Source organism: Nelumbo nucifera, chromosome 4, assembly GCF_055504915.1.
Source record: "Nelumbo nucifera cultivar China Antique chromosome 4, China Antique-T2T, whole genome shotgun sequence".
NCBI classification, from domain to species: Eukaryota; Viridiplantae; Streptophyta; class Magnoliopsida; order Proteales; family Nelumbonaceae; genus Nelumbo; species Nelumbo nucifera.
In genome coordinates, this window is record NC_142652.1 from 94,344,061 (window position 1) to 94,364,330 (window position 20,270).

General features: G+C 38.1%; 3 protein-coding genes and 1 non-coding gene across 4 annotated transcripts; 2 read left to right on the forward strand and 2 right to left on the reverse strand.

Annotated features, from left to right (window-relative positions):
- The first annotated feature begins 1,333 nt into the window (after positions 1 to 1,333).
- On the forward strand, positions 1,334 to 6,796 carry LOC104610253 (cytochrome b561 domain-containing protein At4g18260). The gene is made up of 4 exons (XM_010276789.3): positions 1,334 to 1,769; positions 2,005 to 2,166; positions 5,212 to 5,360; positions 5,914 to 6,796. The coding sequence occupies exons 2-4, from the start codon at positions 2,005 to 2,007 to the stop codon at positions 6,224 to 6,226; spliced, it is 624 nt and encodes a 207-aa protein (XP_010275091.2). The 5' UTR covers positions 1,334 to 1,769; the 3' UTR covers positions 6,227 to 6,796.
- Positions 6,797 to 8,436: 1,640 nt separating this feature from the next.
- On the reverse strand, positions 8,437 to 11,821 carry LOC104610246 (myosin-G heavy chain-like protein). The gene is made up of 3 exons (XM_010276780.3): positions 11,518 to 11,821; positions 9,192 to 9,263; positions 8,437 to 9,100 (listed from the first exon to the last, which is right to left on the reverse strand). The coding sequence occupies exons 1-3, from the start codon at positions 11,723 to 11,725 to the stop codon at positions 8,802 to 8,804; spliced, it is 579 nt and encodes a 192-aa protein (XP_010275082.1). The 5' UTR covers positions 11,726 to 11,821; the 3' UTR covers positions 8,437 to 8,801.
- Positions 11,822 to 12,707: 886 nt separating this feature from the next.
- LOC104610240 (GDSL esterase/lipase At4g10955-like) lies at positions 12,708 to 15,662 on the forward strand. The gene is made up of 2 exons (XM_010276767.3): positions 12,708 to 12,999; positions 14,228 to 15,662. The coding sequence occupies exons 1-2, from the start codon at positions 12,866 to 12,868 to the stop codon at positions 15,255 to 15,257; spliced, it is 1,164 nt and encodes a 387-aa protein (XP_010275069.1). The 5' UTR covers positions 12,708 to 12,865; the 3' UTR covers positions 15,258 to 15,662.
- A 1,481-nt stretch (positions 15,663 to 17,143) lies between these two features.
- On the reverse strand, positions 17,144 to 17,216 carry TRNAR-ACG (transfer RNA arginine (anticodon ACG)). The gene has a single exon. It is a non-coding gene; the product is annotated as a tRNA-Arg (tRNA).
- Between the last annotated feature and the right edge of the window lie 3,054 nt (positions 17,217 to 20,270).

Sequence of the window (20,270 nt, forward strand, 5' to 3'; positions counted from 1 at the left end):
GATGGACCACATATAAATATATACCATGCAGAGCTTCTGTACATGTCTATACGTACATACGTATGCTACATGTTTGTCAAAAGGAGATAAGAAATAAAGTGCAGCTAGCCCATGGGCCATGGAAGCTTCTTCCAGTGACTGTCACATTTCTCCCCACCAAAAGCTCCATGAGCTCAAATGTCTTGGCCCACCTTGAGATCTACCACTTACAAGCTTTTCCTCCTTACCTCTCGGTTCCTGTTGTTTAGTTCCTATTGCCCATAGAAATCAAGGCTGATTTCATTATGTTGTTACCTGGTTTACAGCATATTTCTTTTAATTAGTCATCAGCAATGATAGAAGCTGGTTCATGAAGGGAGGATCATTAATTTCACATCAATGAGCTTCATGAAATCTCAGGGCCTGTTTGGTTTGATTCGCAGGAATAGAGCTCTGGATCCGATCCCAACAGTTTGGTTGAGTGGAATCAGAATCCCATTCCCATTCCTGATGGAATGGCATTCCCCCATTTTGAGGGAATGGTCATTTCCTCCCCTTTTTTGGGAATGAAATTTCATTCCAGTTGATTCTAATTTCTATTCCTATTCCTGTCTTGAACCAAACACAAACAGATTTTGGGAATAGACCATTCCCATTCCGATTTAAAAGGATTTTGATTCTGATTCCCATTGACATATACATTTAGCCAGAACCCAATCTACATGTGCCACATCATCGATAAGGGTATTTTTGTCAATGAACAGATTCAATTGACCAGAATACCCATTAATTGTTTGCCACAGAAAGGAGCACCATAGTGTCTGGATCATATATGTAGAGATTGTGCGTATCTGTTTATGTTCAAAGAGTACTATTATTGTGTGCACTCTCAGTTGTGAAGGTAGTGGGGATGCAGAAAATAATGTCTACTTCCATACGCCAATCTGCAACTCCACATTTTCAAACATCTCCATTAAAAAAACTGACCCTTTTCTGCTCTGCAACTCCACATTCTCCTCCACCAGACCAAAAAGCCTGCACAAGTGAGCCCCACAGGTTTGATTTTAATTTTCAAACCTATACCCACCACTTCATTTTTTTTTTTAATATTAAAATCCAGCTACTACCCAAGTAACCCAACACCATCAAAACTCCATCTAGAAGGCAAGAATGATCAAGACCCATTCTGTTAATACTAATAAACTAGTTTAGTTTGGTATTCTCCTTATTATACGTTCACAGACCACACCACTTTGGCTTCTTTTTAAACAGGAAGAAATGCAGTTTGTGGAACAGTGAAAACAAATAACCTTACTTGTCAACTTATCTCTGAGTGTGGGTCTGCTTTCTTTTTGAATATCAAAAGTTTTCAAACGTATCTACCTATGCAGTGGGGAAACAAAGAAAAGATGCTGAAGCTTTTTTATACAAATTAAAGAAGATATATATATATATATAGATTCATATATTTGTTAGATGAGTTCGTACATTCACTGAAGATAATTTGGTTGAGCCTGTATTTTCGTCAAGTAGTATCCATTTAGAAGATTATTTCTGTCCCATGAAGCTATAAATCAGCACAAAAGGGTTGTCAGAGCTGCGTGATCAACCTCTTTCTAGCTTCTAAGCATTGAAAAATGAAGATCCTCTAAAAGCTGTTTCCTTTCATCAGTGTTGCAAGCTTTTCTGTTCTTCTTCTTCTTCTTCCTCTTCTACCTTTGGCAGAATCATCTCATGAACAGGTGAAACAAGTTGGCAGTAACAGGAGCATCAAACAAAACAATCAGAAGGTAATTTTATTTTATCAACTCTGCAGTTCTTCTATTTTTCTCCATTTCTCTTTCATCTACCACTTGCCAAACAAATTTTCTTGTTGTATGCACAATGAATTTTTGCAGCAATCATTCTGCTTGAACATGAATTTGTAGAGCATAATCTGGCCACTTAGTGAAGCATGTCAATTACTATTACATGAGATATGTATGATTACTGATATTCTAACTGCTTTCTGTTATACATTAACAGATGAGTCCTGAGCTTTCCTTTGAAATTGCACTTCATGGGTTTCTCCTCTGGGCTTCCATGGGATTTCTAATGCCAGTTGGGATACTTCTTATAAGAATGTCCAATAGAGAGGAATGTGGGAGAAGGCTCAAAGTTCTCTTCCATTTCCATGTAATTTTACAGGTGAGAGCATCTTTTCTTTTAATTGTTACATTATATTATCCTCACTCTTCCACCATTCAGAACTGTCGATTATTTTTTTGCATGGCCAGAGTGGCAAAAGTTAATCATTTCTTTCTTTCTATCCTCTTTCCTTTTTTTTAATCGGGCCTCATAAACTAATGAGTGATCATTCAATCCTCCCTTGAATTCATTAGATTCTCCACTTTAACTTATAAATGATGGTAATTGGCGATAAAAAAAATGTAAATGGCTCATAGCTCTTATTTAACCCAAGTTCATCATCACTGATAAAATAATACCAGGTTATCCTTTTCTTCTTCGAGTTGATCAATGATACTATCATGAATACTTGAACAACAAGGGAAATTATTAGGGCCCATTTGGTTTGCACTTGGAATCAGAAACCGAATTGGAATGATCTATTCCCATAAGTATGTTTGGTTCAGACTGGAATTGGAATGGGAATTGGAATAAACTGGAATGAGATTTCATTCCTAAGGGAGGGGGGAGGGAATAGCCATTACACAAATGGGAAATGTCATTCTACCAATCCGTCCAACCAAACAGTTGAAATCGGAATGACCCGTTCTAAATTTCCAATTCCAATTCCAGATCCCTATTCCCATAAACCAAACGGGCCCTTAATTATGTTTGTTCAAAAATATTTCTTACTCTTGACTCTTAGTCTTATATACTACTAAACAATGAAACCGTCCTCAGTCATGTGGTAAAACCTTTCTTATGTGGTAAAAGCTTTTTACCATTTATGTGATTGTGGGGTTTGGTGGTTATATATATATATATATTGTTAACTATGTTTTTCATATTACCCACTAATTAATAAATTCACTGTGGGACCCAAGCCTCATGTAACAAAAGATAGGTTCATATAATTAATTATTATTAAAATGATTAATATTCTCACGATACTATATATAATCTACCTTTCTTTATTTTTTGAATTCAATAACCCTTTGATATTTGAAGATGTCCATATCGAGATGAATCATGTTGCATGGGGAGACTATTTCCATTCTCCCACCATGCACGGTTTAAAGTTTATAACTCAAAATTGATTTCTTTTGGTAACGATAACGTTATCAATGAGAAAAGGAGGTTACACCAAAATCACAAAGGAAATATTAGGGGGTGTTTGTATTCATACTTCCTTCATCTGGTTCATAAACATAACCAGCGTTTTGTATGCTTGTTCTGGAATCAGTATAATGGCCTTTTGCCAAACACAATTTTTTATAGCTTTTTCAACTAGAAAACATGATTCACTGATGTGCATATGACATGGCAGTCATATGGTTCCAGTTATAATGTCTCTATTTGATAATGACTACTGTATCATAAAAAGTATAGGCTAGTACATGCACACATGAGTCTCAGAATATCATGGTTCAAAAACTGAACCATGAAAAAGATTGGTATGGTGCCTCTCACACACATGGATTGCTGATGTAAGCATGATGGCAGTTACATGATAAAGAAATTTTTTTTGGCTCAAAAGTAGTATATATATATATAAATTTATGCTACTGGAAAGATATGGTATCTAAAAGATTTGACCAATCAAAGCACCCTGTAAATGCCACCTCCTAATTGGTCACTCTTTTGTGATACCAGTTGATTGGCTATAAGTTTTTTCGATATCATGTCTTTCCGGTATTGATAGTCAAACCCATATCATAGTAAAAAAATGAGCCACAAACCGAACACCCTATTTTGTATTATTTGGTCAAAACATGCATAGTCAATCTCTAAAAAATAATTGGTTTTTTTTAATCCATATACCACCTTTTTTTAAAACTATGAACCAAACGCAACTGAAGTGGATAATTGCATTTTTTTCATCTCTTAAAAAGCTATTATATTTATATATCTAAGGTGGCATTTGATAAATCTGAAATCTGAAAAAGTTAAAAAGATATTAATGGTGTCCAAAATCTGAAAAGAGACATAGATGCTTTTCGACTTTTTAGAGGCTCTGAACAAAGAAGGTTGTTTGTGTTGGATCAAACCTTCAGCATCTGAAATTCATTAATTTTACTATTTTACCCCCTAAAACATACTATTTGTTAATTTTGAATTCAGTTTGTACTATTTCATAAAATATAATTTATTAAATTCAAAATAATATTGAAAAATATGAACAAATTGTGATAAATTATAAAAAAAATAAAAGCTTATTAAAATATGAATAAAATTGAAAATATATATAAATTTATAAATTAAAAATAAATTATTAAAAGTTAAAATAATAACGAAAATAATAATAAAGTCCATGAAGCAATGAAAAAATATTTAATAATTAAATTATTAAATTAATCCTATTAAACTATTTAATAATTAAAAAAAATCAAACTACTAACACTTCTCTTTTTCTCCTAAACAAAATATTTGAAAAGATATAATTAGAATAACATTGAAGCCTTGAAATGATCTATGTACATTGTACTAGATTACTGATTTAATTTCAAGTAGCTATGGGTAAAAGTCTATGCCCAAGATTCAAGTATCGGTGTGTATTGTATGATATTATCAATTCCTCTTCTTCTTCCATGAGGCTATACAACGGGGGTAGTCCATCTCCCTCTCTTAACCCCCAACCCTAGTGACAGCAAGATTTGATCCCAGGTCTCTACTCCTAGTAAGAGATGTTATCAATTTTTTAACCCACTGATGACACCAAATATTGTCTCTGGCATCTGTCACTTTAAATTTGAAGGGTATTGTATCAGTGTGTATCGGTGAACAGAAGTCCTAACTTGCAGTATATAGCATATCGGAGGATTGAAAACCCGATACTATATTATACCCATGGGATGATAATGATCTATTAAATATTATAATTTTTTTGTAAAAATGGTAATTATATTATAGGGAATGAACTAAATCGTCTTCTCTATTCAGCAGACCAAGTTTCTATGGTGACTTGCACATTTTTGTGATCCCTCCAAAATTTAATAGCAAATCTATGATTTTTCTTTGGTCCAATCTTCTATTTTCTTTTGGACTAATTACTTTTCAAATCATCAGGTGCTTTCAGTGCTTCTTGCCACAACTGGAGCAGTTCTGTCCATCAAAAATTTTGATAATGCCTTCAATAATAACCACCAAAGGATAGGGCTGGCCCTTTATGGTCTCATATGGGTCCAAGCCCTCATTGGGTTTTGCAGGCCCCAAAGGTAATTTCCTTGATTTCCTCATCCTGTCAATCTAGAGTCTCAGTTATCTCACCAGGGAAGAAATGAAAAGTGACTATTGATCTAGTCCATTTTCCTTTGACTATTTAGTACCCTTTGACTTGGTGGTGAAGCCTCTGAAATAACACTTGATCCTAGAAGAGAGTTATTTATTTAGGTAAATGCATTTACCTTAATAAGTGCATTTATCCATGTTCTTTCATTTTTCGAGTTAATAAGATAATAGCCGTTTTATCCATAAAAAATCATTATTTTAAAGGGCAATTTTGTCTCATCCAAATGTTGGCAACTCCCCCACCCCTATAGGTAATTAGTAACTTTCCCACCCAAGAGATGGGTATCACCTATCCGAGTAAATACATATTACCTAGAGAAAATAAGTTTTCCATGAACCCCACATAAATCTGAAAAAAGAGCATGGGTTTCTTGGCCAATGGGAACCAAAATCCCATTGACCAAGTTTCCCCCCTCTCAAAATCTAAAAAACAAATGGTCCCTAAGTTCTTTTCTCTTTGTATCTCCTCTTAATCCACAGGGGGTCCAAAGGAAGAAGCCTGTGGTATTTTGCCCATTGGGTATTTGGAACAGGACTTTCTGCACTTGGAATAATCAATATATACACTGGATTACAAGCTTATCACAAGAGGACATCCAGAAGTACAAGACTATGGTCTATACTTTTCACTGCCGAGGTCTCTTTCATTGCTTTCCTCTATCTCTTCCAAGACAAATGGGATTATATGCAGAAGCAAGGAGTGATTTTAGGTAATGAGCCAATTATCCCCACTGATCAAGAAATCTCTCCAACTCCAAGAGACAATCGAAAGGAGATGAATGTTCCTTGTTGAAAAAGAGACGGATTGATTGATGATTTCAAGCTAACATATCCAATTCTTTTTTTTACTCTTTTTCTTCCTCAACTGTGAAAGGTTGGAGTTCTTTTAAAGTATTAGACAAGTAGTGATATCAGATGAAGCATTGGCATTGGCATTGGCATTTGGCAAAAGGAAGCCTCAAACTCAAAGAAAATGAAGAATTATTGGAGAATTCTAAGGCAACTTATACTTGGTGCATGTTTCCTCCACGGCCCCACCCATACATCTCTACAGCTAATCTAGAATATTGTGGGTCCCACGTGAGTCGTCCCCTCACGTGGCTAATGATAATATTCCAAATCAACTGTGTGAACTGCATGGAGGCAACGTTGATTAATTACACATACAATAGTCTTGGTTGGTAGTATTGGGGATGATATGGTGATTTTCACAAGGGTTGGCATGGAGTTGTGCAGTTAGATTCTAAGAGTCTCCGTGTGACACTGACTATGATGGCTATTAGATTTGTGACTTTGTACGGTTGTACCGTTTCTTTATGTGTTTGGATGCAATGTGGAATTGAATATTTTCATACTTTCATTATGATTTTTCCATTTCATTTGAACTAATAGGGCCACGTTTTTTGCTAAAGGGAAACAAAAGTTAAGTATGGAACAACATAATGGATTTAAAAGAATCTGATATAACCCAAAATTATGTCTCTATGTATAAGAAATTGAACTAAACTAGATCACATTACCTGCGACCAAGGTTTGTTAAATCGGACCAGACAAGGAACCGTTTTGGGTCCAGTTCCTGGGTCAAATGGTTGGACCCATTTGGTCCGAACAAACAATTCACTGGCAAAAAAATTTAAAATTTAAAATGGTCAAAAAACATTGTCCAAATTAACGTTTCGACCACCCGAGTCAGTGGTTTGCTGACCAAATCAACAATTTTTGACCAAAAAACAATTTTAGGGTGAAACAATGACTGATTCCCAGTTTTTCCAATCCTCATCCAGTCCAGTCCAGTTTTGAAAACGCTGCCTGCAACCATGGTCGCAGAACAATTCAGTATGCAAATCAACAGTCCAGTTTTAATACATCACGTGGATTGTTTTTTTATTTTAAACGCTGGCTTACTCATATTTCACATGGGGTCATTGATTTGTTCTGCAATCAGGGTCGCAGGTAATGTTTTCACTTTTCGCGTGGTCTTCTGAACTTAAGCAAAGCTTGAAATACCAAAAACTGGTCTTTTATTCTATTTGATAATCAAAAGCTGAAAAGATGCGTACGCAGAAAAGTTTGAAAAATAAATCTTATTTGATGTGGCATTTGCAAATTACTGTTGGGATGGGAAGAAATGAAGTCATTTCTAGTTTTCATCAACATTCTTATAATAGAACCATTAAGGATGATGAAATCCTGCATTCAAATGCTAATTGCTAACTACAAAAATGAAATGATTATGTGCCAAGAAGGTGACTCCTTTGGAATTTAATTGGACCACCTCAGCTCTCATCTTCTCTATTTGCATCAACTGTATCTCTGTATCTACTCAGATTTGTTTCTCTTATTCGACAAGTTGGTAACAGAACAGGTTTCTGCCGCCATTCTTAATCTCATGCAGATTTAGACCAACCGGCTGCATGAGATGGTTGGATTGATCTCGGTAGACCTGAGCATACAACCTTTCAGCTGAAAGCGAAACATTCATTTACTAACAAGTACTTGTTTTTTGGGTGGATTTTAAATGATCCTATTAGAAACAGATCTAATAATAACACGTCTGTCAGGTTTAATCAGATTGAATTTGAATCAAGATGTCAACATCTGATCCATTGGCAACCTTATCCATAGTTAAAACTTTTTTGGTTTTGACAAAATGCCAGGAGGAAATAAAATGGAGATAGAGTTCGATTGTTAACACCACACTTTTAACCTAGTATAACTTCCTGTGGTTGGCAACTTCTGAAATACATGAAAGAATTAAGATGACTAAATTGTAAGATAGAAATTTGGCATGGTGATCAGTATTATAGAGTGGAACTTCCAAGGCCAATTTCATGATTTCATATTTCAATAATGGACCTAAATGTCACTTAATCCTTTACCAAAACATGTCACTTCATCACTAAATGACCATACTAATGCTGCAGAATCTCAGTTCATTGGAAAAAGGAAAGAGGATCGATACTCATTCGTTGATGTTGTAGCATGATAAGGAAAGCATGAGAATAAAATTGAGAAAGTGGAGGAATGACATTTTTCTACAACAATGATGAGTACATAATATGCTTTCTCATGGATCGAAAGAAGAGAATCATGAAAAAATGGAAAAGGATTTAGCTTCCGTACATAAACGGAAAATTCTCCTTCAAAGTTGCAAAAATGGTAGACAGAGAATCATAAGGGAATTATGTCATGCCTATTCATACTATCTGTTCTCATTGAAAGATATAGCTTCTTCTCACATATTATAGATCAGAGAACAGGTGCTCACAGTCCTCTATATCTTGAAAGAAGCCTAATTACTTGGACATGGCAAATCTACGTATTTGCAGAAATTTTCCTAATTCCTTATATGAACTAATGATTCCAAGTCATGGAAAAAACTGTACATAACCAGTTAATACAGCAATCCCTAATATAACAAGTGGGGGAAGAATTACAAATGCTCCAATTGTGGCAAAGAAAACTGTATCATTCCTCTGAGACACTTCATTCAAGTATGCCTGCCTTTTGATGTTTCTCTTCTGTGATATGGTTAAGAATTTTGGGCTCACCTTCTTTAGATTTTTACCTAATGGAATACTGAAATCCTCTCCTTCTCTGTCTCCAACTAACTGAGAGAGCTGATCACGAATCGTAGGTTTCAGAGAGCTCCCATCACTCTCATAACCTGTTTACAAAATAAGAAATCCAAAAGTTTACCAACATCAAAGTGGCACAATGTTTAAAATGGTTTTCTCATATGGGACAACTACACATACCATCACTAGAAGAGCTGGTGGAAGTCAGCTGTTCCAAGAGATCCAGCTGAGTTTGTGCAGAAGAAAAAGACACTTTCCAGAAAATGCAGCAAACACGGATTAGTGTATGAAACCAAAACTTCATTCATAGAAGAGGCATAATAAGAATTTAATATAAAAGGCAGTTAGAATATAAAGAGTGAGAGGAAATAATATTCTAACTTATACATTAACATGAAAGAGAAACCTTCTACCTATTTTGGGCTAGTGCTTTAAGATTCAAGCCACATAGAATTTTGAATTATGAAGTAATTCAATGCTGAGTGACATGGTGAGTGATGAAACTGTGTCTTTCATTCCAAGGGACTTGTATTCCAATGGGGGAGGGGGGGTCTGAGAGGAGCATTGTCCCCCAACTAGGGGTCAAGAGGATCAAACCATATGTGAAATTTGACTGGACATCTGCTGTACAGGGGTATTTCCAGTATTAGTGTTACTGTGTTTTAGTCCTATTTTCTATTAAGATGGTTTATAATTTAACAATGAAAACCATGTTAAACAGAATGGAATAGCGAAACAAGATTAGTAGCCAACCCATGTAGTTAGGATAAGGCTTAGATGATGATAGAAAGTTTAGAAAAAAATAGGTCTTCATATAGTTTTCATTGATCTAAAAAAAAGCATATGATAGAAGTCATAGAGAGGTAATATGATGGGTTTTAAAAAGAAAGGAGTCCCAAATAGGTATATGGAGCTAATCAATGATATGCATGAGGGTGCAAAAACCAAGGTTAGAACACCTCTGGGAGAGACATCAGATTTTACAGCTATAATGGGTCTTCAACAAGGTTCAACACTTGGTCCTTATTTATTTTCACTAATCATAAATGAATTGACTAAGCATATTCAAGAGGAGGTCCCTTTGACCTATGTGCAAAAAAATGCCAAAAGTTATAACTCCATCCATTCTACCCCCCCAAGAACCCAGATAACTGGGACTAACATTGGGTAATGGCCTTTTAGGAGTGCAAACTAGGGTACACTTGGGATTGAAGATCAAGAGATAACTCAATGTGACCTCTCTCATAACCTTGGTTCAATAATCCATACAAAGGAGAGATTGAGGAGGATGTTGTTCATAGAATATGGGCACGATGGACAAAATTGAGGTGTGCATCTAGATTCTTATGTGATAGCCAAATACCACTTCTACTAAAAGGAAACTTTTATAAAACAGTTGTAAGGCAGCTATGTTGCATGGAGCGAAGTGTTGGGCAGCTAAGAAACATGTCCGAAAAGTAAGTGCGGCAGAAATATGAATGCTTAGATGGATGAGTGGTAAAACTAGAAAGGTCAGGGTCATAAATGAAATCATATGAAGGAACCAAAGAGTGGCTCCAAAAGGTGATAAAATGGGAGAAAGTAGACTGAGATCATTTGTAGCGTGCATAGAAGACCAATTACAGCACCTGTTAAAAGAAGTAATTTGTTACAAGTTGAAGGGGCTAGAAGAGCACCAAAAAGAACTTGAGCGGAAGTAGTAAGAGATGATTTTAAGTGCCCATAATTTAACAACGGATAAGGCACAGACCAGAACAAAATGGCGAAACAGGATTCATGTAACCAACCACACATGGGTTGTACTCAAATTAGGAAAGCATTCAGAAATCAAACTTGGTAATAATGTGATATAGAAACTAACTTTCTGCTTAGGGCTGTAATCTTTTTGAGAGTAGTGAAGTTTTTTGCAGGGTTTCATCCAATGACATAGAAATCACCAAATCACGTTATTATTGTGTATTCTCTGTTATTGCATTTCTTTCGTGTTTTCTTGATTACTGGCACAACAGTGAGCATAGGTGATCCCTTGCTTATTAGAGTAACAGGATGTCATTTCGTATTATCATATAGTATATAATATAGTTCGAAATGGAAACCATTTGCTATATTTGCAAGAAGCGACCAAAGAATAGGCATCACACAGTCATACACAGAACGTTCAGGAAATCCCACATGGTCATATCAAGAAGATGGGGTTTCAGTCCTGGATCATCATAATCTCTATTTGGAATTGGAATTTTTATCATAACGAAGAAAAAAGAAAAACCATCATGGTAGAAGAGAAACGCAACTTAGTTCATGACCATTAATTTTGTTTTTGTTGACCCAAGCTCCAATTATTTATAGGACTGAAATTTGATGCTTGATTTCTTGTTTCCACCAGTAGAGACCGAAAAAAAAAAAAAAAAAAAGAAAGATGACCATAGAAATCCAACAGAGTTGAATTGAACTCAGTTATGTGATCAAATCATCAAGCAAGAAAGCAGAACAAGAAAACATATGATACCTGTGAAATCAGGAGGGTCCTCCTCTTTTACTCCTCCTCCTGTTCCTTCTGATCGAGCAGCAGCTCTGAAAGAAGAAGAAAGCTGGTTTGCGGGTGGTGGGCTTTGCGAGGAGGAAAGCTTAAAGAAGAGATTTCTGTGTTTTGGAAGAAGAGGTGTTGGAGGTGAAGGCTTCGACTGCAGAGAGGCGACTCCATAGATCAATGCCATGGAATTGCAGTCGACGACTCTCCTCTGCTGATTCCCCAACAAGCTCTCTCACTCTACTCCATTCATTGTAGTGCTTTTGAGGCCAGAAATCCGTTTTACTTTGTATTCACGCGCTTAATTTTAAATTGAAAAACAGCTCCACCACATATATTCGAGGGACAGCTCCTCCACGGCTCCACGTAGTCAGACACGTGTTATAACCATGGCCCACAGCCCACTTATGAAACAATCTGGACCACGTAAATGGTGAGAATTGGAATCTGTTCCTCACAGAGCGCACCTCACAGACACATCTCACCCTGTATTGGGAACATCTCCAATGTGTACGACCAGAACATACTGTGAAGTCGATGTGAGTCGCGCTTTGTGAGTAGCTGATCCGAACTCAAATGATGGACACCTGAAACCCGGGGATGGCCCACAGCCTTATCACTTGATTATTCTGAATCAATCCACGGGGTGGGCCATCTGAAGATAGTCCTCCGAATCTGCTGCCACACCCAAAAGGCCAAAACCGATCCAAAAAGCGAGTTCGGATTCGGCTCCCGGGGGCGGGTCGGAGCAATCTATCCGATAAATAAACCGACCCACTGGCCAGCTGGTACGCGCTGGGAAGGGTCATTCCGTAAATTTCTGGAGCAAACAAGGGCAAATAATAAACCAACAGTAACAGGGAATTTTGGTCTCCTGACGTTTATATAACAAATTAAATTACCATACTAACCTTAGCCAGTCCGCCCCGAGGAATATCCAGATTAGTCATTAACGCAAATCTGCAGGGACTCTTTCGTGTTAGAAAACAATTCACGGAGATTTTTTAATCTGAAAGAAATATTACCGTTGGACGCGCCGGACTCGGTCGGTACTCGGTAACGCATTCGAAACGTTTTCAGATGATTATTTCTCGTAAACATTCAATTGATTACAGTCAAGTTGGCACCGAATCAGAATATTTAAAAGGTGCAAGAAAAAGCAAAGCAAAGAAGCTCTCTCGTCTCTCTTCTTTTTCCTTCTTTCTCCTCCACTGCTTATATTCTCGACCGTTGCTTCTCTCTCTGCTTTCCTAATCTTTTTCGTCTGCTTTCTCTGCGATAACATGCAAAAAATACAAGAAAAGAGAGAAGGAGCGGAGGTGGTTTCATGGCGAAGCGCTCTGTAGGGGAGCTAGCGGAGGGGAGTGGACCGAGTGGTGAGGCTCATCCTTACGCGTTCCATGTCTCTGGTCCTCGTAATGTTTCTTCTCCGAACTGGAGGGATTTGATCAATTCTAGCTGGTAATGTAGAACCCATATCTTCGTCGTTTCTTTCTTTTTTCACAGATATTTTGGAGTCTGAAGCATTTGGTCATGTATGCTGTAATGGGTCTTCATTCTTCCTTGAAGTTCAACAAAAACTTTAAGTGTTGTCTAGACTCCCTGACCTACAAATTCTGAAGTTTCATTATTTGAACTTTGATATTATATTCTGGATTGTTAGATTTGTTGGAATAATGGAATTCTCTAGTGGATTAGAGTATTATCCTTGTTTAGTTTGTTGTTGTAGATTTTTATGGGTTTCTACTTTCTATTATTCAATTTGATAGAATTGTTCTGTACTCGTATCAAGGAAAAAGAAAGAGGGACTCGAATTGAAAATACACTAGAAATTAGAGCCCGACTACATGGTCCCTTTATGGTGGTCTGTTTTGGAAAAACCATTCTCCTGATCTTTGTACAAACTTATATTAAACACCCTTTTTCCTCTCCACCACAACACTTTATATGGGTTTATATATGTTCCTCTTCTACCTTTGGAAACCCCACAAAACCACAACTTTCCTTTCAATAAGTCCTCCGATCCTTCTCATAACCTCACCCACCTAAAGGTGGTACTTTGGTAGGGTGATTTCAATGTGTTAAAGCTGTGGTCTGAGCCTCCACCTTAATCAGAGATATAGGATGATTAAATAGTAAATTAGCATTATTAAGTAAAAGTTTTCTGCTATAGTTTGGTAAGATGAAGAAAAGCCATCACAGATGTGGAGAAAATTCTATACAAATTACAAACTATTTAATGATTCAGAATTCTTTTTCTATCTATTTATTATTGGTCAGACAAATTATTTATAATTCGGCCATTTATATTTTATAATATAATTGAATATCACAACAGATATTCAGATATAGTGCTGTTATGTATTCTCTGTCAGCTTCATATGATACTGACATTGGATTCTATAGGAGGTGCCTTGGATTGTTGTGTTCAAACTGATCAAATTTGTGCTTTTTGGGGCTCAATTATTCATCTGAATTGTTTGGAATACTCATTGAAATCAAGAAGTGAATGTCTTGCCCTCTTTGTCAGTTAGAGATGGTTCAATTATACAAGGAAGATCATAGAAATTCTTTTATCGGCAAATTTTTCTTTAATTTCTAATTTCTTATAGAAACCAAATCTTTCCAGTTGTCTTATGTGTTTTCATCCTTTCATTAATTAGAAACTCTTGATCAATTGATTTTGCAGGAAGGATAGCAACTACAAAAGAACAGTAATAGCCTGCATCATACAAGCAGTTTATTTGCTTGAACTTGACAGACAGGAGAACAAAACAGAAGAGAATAGCCTAGCTCCAAACTGGTGGAAACCCTTCAAGTACAAGCTGACGCAAACATTAATAGATGAAAGGGATGGGTCCATATTTGGGGCCTTACTGGAATGGGACCGGTCTGCAGCTCTAGCTGACTTTGTAGTGATGAGACCTAGTGGTGCACCAAGGGCTGTTCTAGCACTTAGAGGAACTTTGTTGAAGAGTTTTACTATTAGGAGGGATATAGAGGACGATCTCCGCTTTCTAGCATGGGAAAGCTTGAAGGGGTCTGTCAGATTTGGCATAGCCCTGGAGGCACTAAAAATGGCAGTTGACAGATATGGTAGTCGCAATGTATGTATTGCTGGTCATTCTTTAGGAGCTGGTTTTGCTCTCCAAGTGGGCAAAGCATTAGCTAAAGAAGGAATATATGTAGAGACTCATCTGTTCAATCCACCTTCTGTTTCACTAGCTATGAGCTTGAGAAGCATTGGAGAGAAAGCCGGGTCGGTTTGGAATAGATTAAAATCAATGCTTCCTTCAAGTGGTGAAGCTCAGACTAATGGAGAGGAACCAGAAAAAGCTGCTGGTGCAGGAGTTAAGACATCGAGAGAACCCAAAAAATGGGTTCCACATCTATATGTAAACAACAGTGACTACATCTGTTGTTATTATTCAGATCCAGCTATTACAATAAACGGCTCATCCAACAATGGTGAAGCTGCTGGCAAGGAGAATGCAGATCCTGTAAATGAGAATGTGGCAGCAAAACTGTTTGTGATGTCCAAGGGCAAACAGAAGTTTCTTGAGGCTCATGGCTTGCAGCAATGGTGGTCTGATGATTTGGAACTCCAAATGGCTCTAAACAATAGCAAGCTCATAAGCAGGCAACTCAAGTCCTTGTATACTCTGCCTCCACCACAAGCACCACCTCCACCAGCAGCAGCAGGAGACAAGCCTAGATAACACAAAGTGTTTGCTAGGTGACTCACCTTGAGTGCATTATTTTCAACACCATCAACAACCATACCAAATAAATGAGAGTGCTTGATGAACAGCTGTTTCTTTCTTTTCCCTGGCTTGTCAATTTGAAATATCTTGGAAAAACAAGAGGAACTGATTGATCCCCAACAAAATAAATACAACAACAGTGATGTTCCTAAATTCATGAAAGCTGTCAACCCCGTTGCTTCTCTTTGATACATAATATGGAGTTTTTCAAGTTTCTGTTGTTCTAAATAGATTGAGCAGGTTGAAATTCTCCTCCAGTCTGCTTTATAGTTAAGTTAGAAAATCCATTGCACACTGTTGATCCTAGATATTCAGTCTCTGGAGGGAGAGTCAGAATTAAAAATTTTGATGTTGGCATTCTGGGAATTGTTGTCAATCTTGTTGCTTCTCTTGGATATTGGAGCTTCTCAAGTTTCTGTTGGTCTAAATAGATCAAGCTGGTCAGGTGGAAATTCTTCATCTCCAGTTTGCTGCTAGTAAAGTTAAAAAGCTCATTACCATCCTAGCTATTCAAGTTTCTGATGTTCTAAATAGATCAAGCAGGTTGGAGTTCTCCATCTCCGGTCTGCTTTTATAGTTAAGTTAGAAAGTCCATCGCCCATTGTTGATCCTAGATATTCTGTTGGTCTAAATATATAGATCAAGCAGGTGGAAATTCTTCATCTCCACTTAGAAAGCTCATCACCATCCTTGGGTTGCTTAGAAGCACTTTTTCAATAAGTACTTCTAAGAAAGCGCTTGAAACCTGCTTGGTAAGGTATTACTTGGGTTGCTTTTGCCAATATAAAGATAACTTATTACCCTGAATAAAACAAGAAGGCGTATAAAGATAACTTGTTTCATGGCTATCGGTTTGGCAATATACACCTGAAGAAGGCCAAATATTATTTGAACTTTGAAGAACGGCCTACCACCGCTCGTACCATATCATCTCCATAACCCCCCACTGTCCATGCATTTAGACTAGTGTAGATGAAATTACAATGCAAACAAACTGAATGCAACTTCCTTCTTGATCTTAACTAGTTGTTAAAATAAGCACTTCTAAAAAATACTTGTGTAACTAGTAATTTAGGCTCCGTCTGGTTTGTGGGATGGGGATGAGAAAAGGGAAATATTCCTTTTTCTCTCATTTGTTTCAAGGGAAACAGGGGGATGGGATGAGAAAAAAGTGGGATGCAAGATCCCAAAATTGTGTAATCGGGGCACACCAAAACCGTGCGACCCCAATGGAAAAACTCGATAAAACTCGAGTTTTGTCTTCATCCTCATCGCTGCTGCTGGTAATCGCCACCACTACCACCACCGCTGCCCTTCTACCTTCTACCTTCTGCATAAGAAAATCAGCAACAGATGGTTTCAGGAACTTTGTGTTGGAAGCATGGGCTCTATGAGCTGTGCCAAATGCATCATTCACATAGAGGCCAGCAAGAGAAGCCAGCTTCTTCACAAACTCAAGGTCGTTCTTTTCTTCCTCCTTGTAACATTCTCAAGGACTAGAACACCTCCTTCTGGGATTGCAGCCACCAGCTTCTTAACATCCTCACCAATACAGTCATTGGCCATCTCAACCTATTAAAAGCATATGCATGAAGTAAACAAGAGGAATTTGCCACCATGGTAGAACCCAGATCGGAGGAATCTGTCGATTCTAGTTTCGCACGAGGTAACACCGTTGATGACGTTCAAGATAGCCATTGAATCAAAATAGTCAATTTGGCCTCTGTGAGAAGGGATTATGTGCTCTATCTTTTACTCTTTATTTCTCACCGTGCTAGCAACATTTTTGGTTCAGTCCAAAGTCAAAGACTGTTTAAAATAAAGACTATACTGAAACGGCTCGACCCCACTGGGGATCGAACCCAGAATCTCTGGTTCCGTAGACCAGCGCCTTATCCATTGGGCCATGGAGTCAATTTGTGTTATCACTCTATGTAACAACTTAATATCTATCTTTCTGCAGACATTTTGTATATCAAAATTTGGGATCAGCTAGGCCCCGTTAGAGTTGTTAAAGGTTGGTTTTCAGTTTAGATGAAGATTGATTCCAATCCCAATGATCCCATCCGATAATGTGTTCAGATCTGTGCCCTAGCAGATATCCGTCGTGTATTAGTAACATCAAGCCCCCTTGCGTAAATGTGAATTCATCGGTAACTCAGCCCCACTAATGAGTCGGTACGTATTATTACAGAACTGGTATATACTCCCGCACGCCTCACAGCCACATCCTACCCTGAATTGGGAACATCTCGCATGTATAGAATATCTCCTATGAATAATAAATAGGGTTTCTAGCAGATAAGAACAACTTTATTTTTATAAAATAATCAAAATAAAGTAACTTTTTTTTTGAAAAATATCAAGCATCGTCTGCCTCTTTCTATTTTTATTATTTTATAAAAGTATAATCTTATATTGATATTCAGGGGAGGAACATGTTACCAATGTGCGGCCATGCTGTGATGTCAGTGTGAGGAGCATATGTGAACTCATTGTTACAACGAAGATGCGGATTCGAGTAACATCATCGGAAATGATATTATCATCGGGAGATTTTACCAACACACGGCGAAGATGTGAACTCGTCTCCTATGGCCTATGGGATTCAGGCGTACGATACGATTAAATACAGAAAAAACCAACAATGTAACATATTTTATCCGTCATAAAAATGGAAATACTTCTTTAGAATTGAATATTGAATACTGATTTACATTATTAAATTGATCCAATGACCACGGCTAGGATTGAATTGCAGCTATCTAATACCGTACCTCTATGAACCATCATATAAGTATTCTCCTAACTTATCCTCTTGGCACTGGCCAGAAACGACAAGCAATCCCCCAGCCCCGCTCTCACTCTCGGTCGTCGCCCTAAGGATTCTCCGCCACCTGCGGCGGAGCAGAGACCGGATCTGCTCCTCACAACTGGCGCCTCACAGGCGCCTCACACGCAGATCCTACCATGCATTGAGAACATCTCCCGTGTGAGGCGCCCATTTGTGAGGAGCATATCCCGTCACGGCGGAGCAACTACCTCGTCCTTCACGCTAAAAGACAACGAGTCCCGCCTAATAAGAAACCTACCGGTGGGCGGGACCCAGAGATTGAGCAGCCCTTGCGGCCGCCCGGACGGCCTCCACACCTGAATCGCCATGCACTGAATCGGATTATCCGCCGGCTCCGATGCGTCTCCGCCCTTGAGCACGTCGCACAGCAACACCCTCGCACTCCCGACCGGCTTCTCCCTGATGTGCCCGTGAGCATATATATCGACGTTGAGAGCTGACATGACGTCATCCTCCGACAAGTCTTCGTGAAACTTCACCTTCACCACCTCGTTCCACGTCGGGTCCACGCCTCCCTCTTCGTCCACCTTCGTCTTCGCCACGTGCTCCCGCTCCACGTACACCACCGCGTATGCTCTCATCTTGGTCACATGCTTCACATTCTTCAGGTCCTGCGCCGAGTGGATCAACACTTCAATCTCCCTCATCCGCCGCTCCGGCGGCTTCTTCCTTCGAAGGCCGTCTGACTCGTAACTCATTTCTCCGATCGCCGGAAAATCAAAGCCTACACGGACTTTCCGGTGGATGAGACGGTGAAATTAGACGAGCGTTTTATAGGCGGGAAGTTAGGAAATAGCCAGACATTGCCTACCATGAAATTTATACAGCATTATTCCTTATTTGCCCTCGGACTCGGGGTTCGTAAGAAAGTGAATACGTGTTGGGTTTTGTAAATAATGTGAAAAAGAAGGTATTAGTATTATCGCTTTAATATAATGGAGTGCCGATAAGCACGCACTTTGTCGTTAGTAATGCCCAAATTTGTCAGAATGACAATGCTATGGAGTATCGAGCCAATAACCGTCAGATTGTAATCAATCTGAGAACTGAATTGGTGAAAGTCCCTTGTATGCTAATCAAACAGATAATAATAAAGATAACAATCTAAACTAATGTTCTATAAATCACTACATCTTAACCACACAACGTTCCAATTTCCAGATCATGACAAGAGAAGAAAAGAATGAAATGCCGACGGAACTGCCAAACTGAGCACCGACCACAATGCCACGTTATTCAGCGTCTTCTCTGCGAATGAATAAACCTGAGAAAAGACAAAACATATCCCTATTGACGAAAGTGCCCTTAAAGAATTCTCCATATTTCTTGCTTGCGTTGACCAAAATACCCCAATCGAACAACCTAATTACGATTGGACTAACCCTAATTTGGATTTGTAATTCTAGAATAGTTGTAGATCCGGCGTGGGTATAATGATCAGCATCAAGGAAGACTTTAATCGCTTTATCTAAGCCGTCGATCAGTTGCCATGCTTTTGGTATATTGGTCAAGTATGTGACAAGTGTAGAACTGTAAAACGGGCCGGGCCGTACCTCCCTCCCTTCCGATGTTTTGCGATATTTTGCGATATTCTAGGCCAGGTGGGCTGTAGGCCATACCGTGGGTTTGGGCCTTGATCGAAGGGTCAGAATGGCCTAATTTGTTTTTTCTTGACATTTTGATTTTTTTTTTAATTTTTTGTTAAGTAAAACTAAAGTAATTAATTTTACTTTGGAAATAAATTGAAAAAAAAATCTAATAAAGAAATGAAAAAAAAAATACTAATAGGGGCGGAGCCAAGGGGGGACCCAAGGGAGCCATGGCCCCCTATGGTCCAGAAATCTCCCCACGTAACACATTTTTTCATACTAGTTTCTTCCCTCCCCCCACTTTCCACCCAATGGTTGCACACTCCCCCTATGGCCCATCCATAAGTTTTGGCCCCCTTATAAAAAATTCTTATCTCCACTCCTACTAACCAAAATACAAAATAGACAACAAATTGGAAAAAAAATAGAAATTTTATTTCATTTACAATATAAAAATTACATTGTTGAGAAAATAATAAATAATTTATATAAAACTGAAAAAACTATTCCATCTCCTTGATTTCA

Coding starts and splice junctions, on each gene's coding strand:
- LOC104610253 (XM_010276789.3), top strand. CDS start 2,005: ATGAGTCCTGAGCTTTCCTTTGAAATTGCACTTCATGGGTTTCTCCTC. Junction 2,167..5,211: donor ATTTCCATGTAATTTTACAG/GTGAGAGCATCT, acceptor TCAAATCATCAG/GTGCTTTCAGTGCTTCTTGC. Junction 5,361..5,913: donor GGGTTTTGCAGGCCCCAAAG/GTAATTTCCTTG, acceptor CTTAATCCACAG/GGGGTCCAAAGGAAGAAGCC.
- LOC104610246 (XM_010276780.3), bottom strand. CDS start 11,725: ATGGCATTGATCTATGGAGTCGCCTCTCTGCAGTCGAAGCCTTCACCT. Junction 9,264..11,517: donor GGACCCTCCTGATTTCACAG/GTATCATATGTT, acceptor TTTTCTGGAAAG/TGTCTTTTTCTTCTGCACAA. Junction 9,101..9,191: donor CACCAGCTCTTCTAGTGATG/GTATGTGTAGTT, acceptor TTTTGTAAACAG/GTTATGAGAGTGATGGGAGC.
- LOC104610240 (XM_010276767.3), top strand. CDS start 12,866: ATGGCGAAGCGCTCTGTAGGGGAGCTAGCGGAGGGGAGTGGACCGAGT. Junction 13,000..14,227: donor GATTTGATCAATTCTAGCTG/GTAATGTAGAAC, acceptor TTGATTTTGCAG/GAAGGATAGCAACTACAAAA.